At 59.4% G+C, this 2,187-nt stretch overlaps 1 protein-coding gene across 1 annotated transcript; it reads left to right on the top strand.

The window, feature by feature from the left end:
* Positions 1-300: 300 nt before the first annotated feature.
* Positions 301-1,857, top strand: LOC115684458 (phospholipase A(1) DAD1, chloroplastic-like). Its single transcript, XM_030609197.2, has one exon. The coding sequence runs from the start codon at positions 465-467 to the stop codon at positions 1,836-1,838; it is 1,374 nt and encodes a 457-aa protein (XP_030465057.2). The 5' UTR covers positions 301-464; the 3' UTR covers positions 1,839-1,857.
* Positions 1,858-2,187: the final 330 nt, after the last annotated feature.

Raw genomic sequence — 2,187 nt, forward strand, 5'->3', positions numbered from 1 at the left:
GTGTGTATGTATGATTTACTGCATCGAGCCGATCGCATTTCGGGAAATACGGGAAACCCGGGTCGGGTCCCGCCCCGGAGGAATGCGGGAAGAGTCTCCCGTGTTGGGCGGTAATTGGTTTTGCCCGTCATGTCGATGGTACTTTTGGTATGATGTTCGGATTGCTTATTGACTTGATTTTCACGGTCTGTTTAGTTCGAGACGGAAGGAAAAGATCTCTACTTTTTTTTGCACCCGACGCTCTGTCTCTCTCTCCCTCGAACCCTGTCTTTTTCTCGCCTATATAAGTCCGCTCTGCAACGTCGACTTTGAACAACAAAACTACCTCTAAAGTCTGCTCTTCTCAGTCTCCACCACTTGCCCTCCACTAAAGCAGGAGGGAAAGCTGCCGGACAGCTCGATCCTTGATCCTTCGTTTCTTCCGTCGAGGCGTCGATAGGCGCGTTTAGCCCATCGCCGCCACGATGAAGCTCTCTATGCGACCGGTGCGGCCATGCACGACGAGGAACCCTCCGAAGCACCGACCCTCCCGGTGCTGCACCCTCGCTCATCCCGCCACGGATTTGCCTGTCAAGAAGAACCTGAAATTGGATCATTGCCATTACCAGACCCCCAAGATCTCCTCGCACTTCCTCGACCCCGTGCCGGACCGGGCCGCTCACGTGACCAGGCCCGCGAGGCTGGGGAACAGGTGGATGGAGTACCAGGGCGTCCGGAACTGGGATGGCCTCCTCGACCCGCTCGACGACAACCTGCGTCGCGAGATCCTCCGGTACGGCGGCTTCGTGGACGCCGCGTACAAGGCCTTCGACTTCGACCCTTCCTCGCCAACCTACGCCACACGCCGGTTCTCTAAGAGCTCGCTGTTCGAGCGGTGCGGATTGCCGAGCACCGGGTACCGTATAACGAGGAACCTGACGGCGAGCTCGGGGATTCAGTTGCCGCGCTGGGCCGAGAGGGCTCCCGGCTGGATGTCTACTCGGTCGAGCTGGATTGGGTACGTCGCGGTCTGCCAGGACAAGGACGAGATCGCCCGGCTGGGGCGGAGGGACATTGTGATCGCCTACCGAGGGACGGCCACTTGCCTCGAGTGGCTCGAGAACCTGCGCGCCACGCTCTCTCACTTCCCCGACTTGGGCCCCTCCGACGCGGGTGCGTGCCCGTCGGCGGACGCACCCATGGTAGAGAGTGGGTTCCTAAGCTTGTACACGTCGCGCGTCGCGTCTTGCCCGAGCCTGCAGGAGATGGTGCGCGAGGAGATCTCGCGGCTCCTGCGGTCCTATGGCGACGAGCCGCTCAGCCTGACCATCACCGGCCACAGCCTGGGCGCGGCCCTGGCCACGCTCACCGCCTCCGACTTGAAGACGGTCTTCGGGAGGGCGGCCCCACTCGTCACCGTCATCTCCTTCGGCGGCCCACGGGTGGGCAACCGGAGCTTCCGGTGCCGCCTCGAGGAGCAAGGGACCAAGGTCCTGCGCATCGTCAACTCGGACGACCTGATAACCAAAGTACCCGGATTCGTCATCGACCGGCCGGACGGCGACGGCGACGGCGTTGCGAGCGACCGGGACGTCCGCGTGGCGGGCTCGCCGAGCTGGCTCCAGAGGCGCGTGGCGGACACACAGTGGGTGTACGCCGAGGTGGGGAGGGAGCTCAGGCTCAGCAGCAGGGACTCCCCCTACCTCAGCGGGATCAACGTCGCCACGTGTCACGACCTCAAGACCTACCTGCACCTGGTGAACGGCTTCGTGAGCTCGAACTGCCCGTTCCGAGCCACTGCGAAGAGGGTGCTCGGCGGCAGCGGCCGCCACTCTCGAGCGGAGAGGGTCGCGGCGTGATCGAGACTCGACCGCCCCCGGGGACAGGCGGGCCGGCGATGACGGTCGTGTTTGTAAATAGAGGATCAGCAATATCTAGGATCGGGCCCTAAAATGGAAAATCACACTGGATTTCCATAGTTGGAGATCGCACGGACCAGTGGATGATCCCACATTGCTTGTCCCGCTTCCTTTTTTAGTCAACTTACATGTAATTGAATCATCACACATATTTATTTGTTCCTATTTATTGGCTGAAAAAAAAAGAATTAATTACTCTTTATATCGTCATTTCGAAAAAAAATATATCGAATTTAAATATACGGACTTCCAAGTTGCTCTATTATCGATTCAACCAAAGGTGGATCGC

This window comes from Syzygium oleosum, unplaced genomic scaffold (assembly GCF_021117445.2).
Source record: "Syzygium oleosum isolate NSW1041296 unplaced genomic scaffold, Sole_v2.1 Sole_v2.14, whole genome shotgun sequence".
NCBI classification, from domain to species: domain Eukaryota; kingdom Viridiplantae; phylum Streptophyta; class Magnoliopsida; order Myrtales; family Myrtaceae; genus Syzygium; species Syzygium oleosum.

What these genes read in the sequence shown, in the direction of transcription:
- LOC115684458 (XM_030609197.2), top strand. Translation starts at nt 465, where the DNA reads ATGAAGCTCTCTATGCGACCGGTGCGGCCATGCACGACGAGGAACCCT.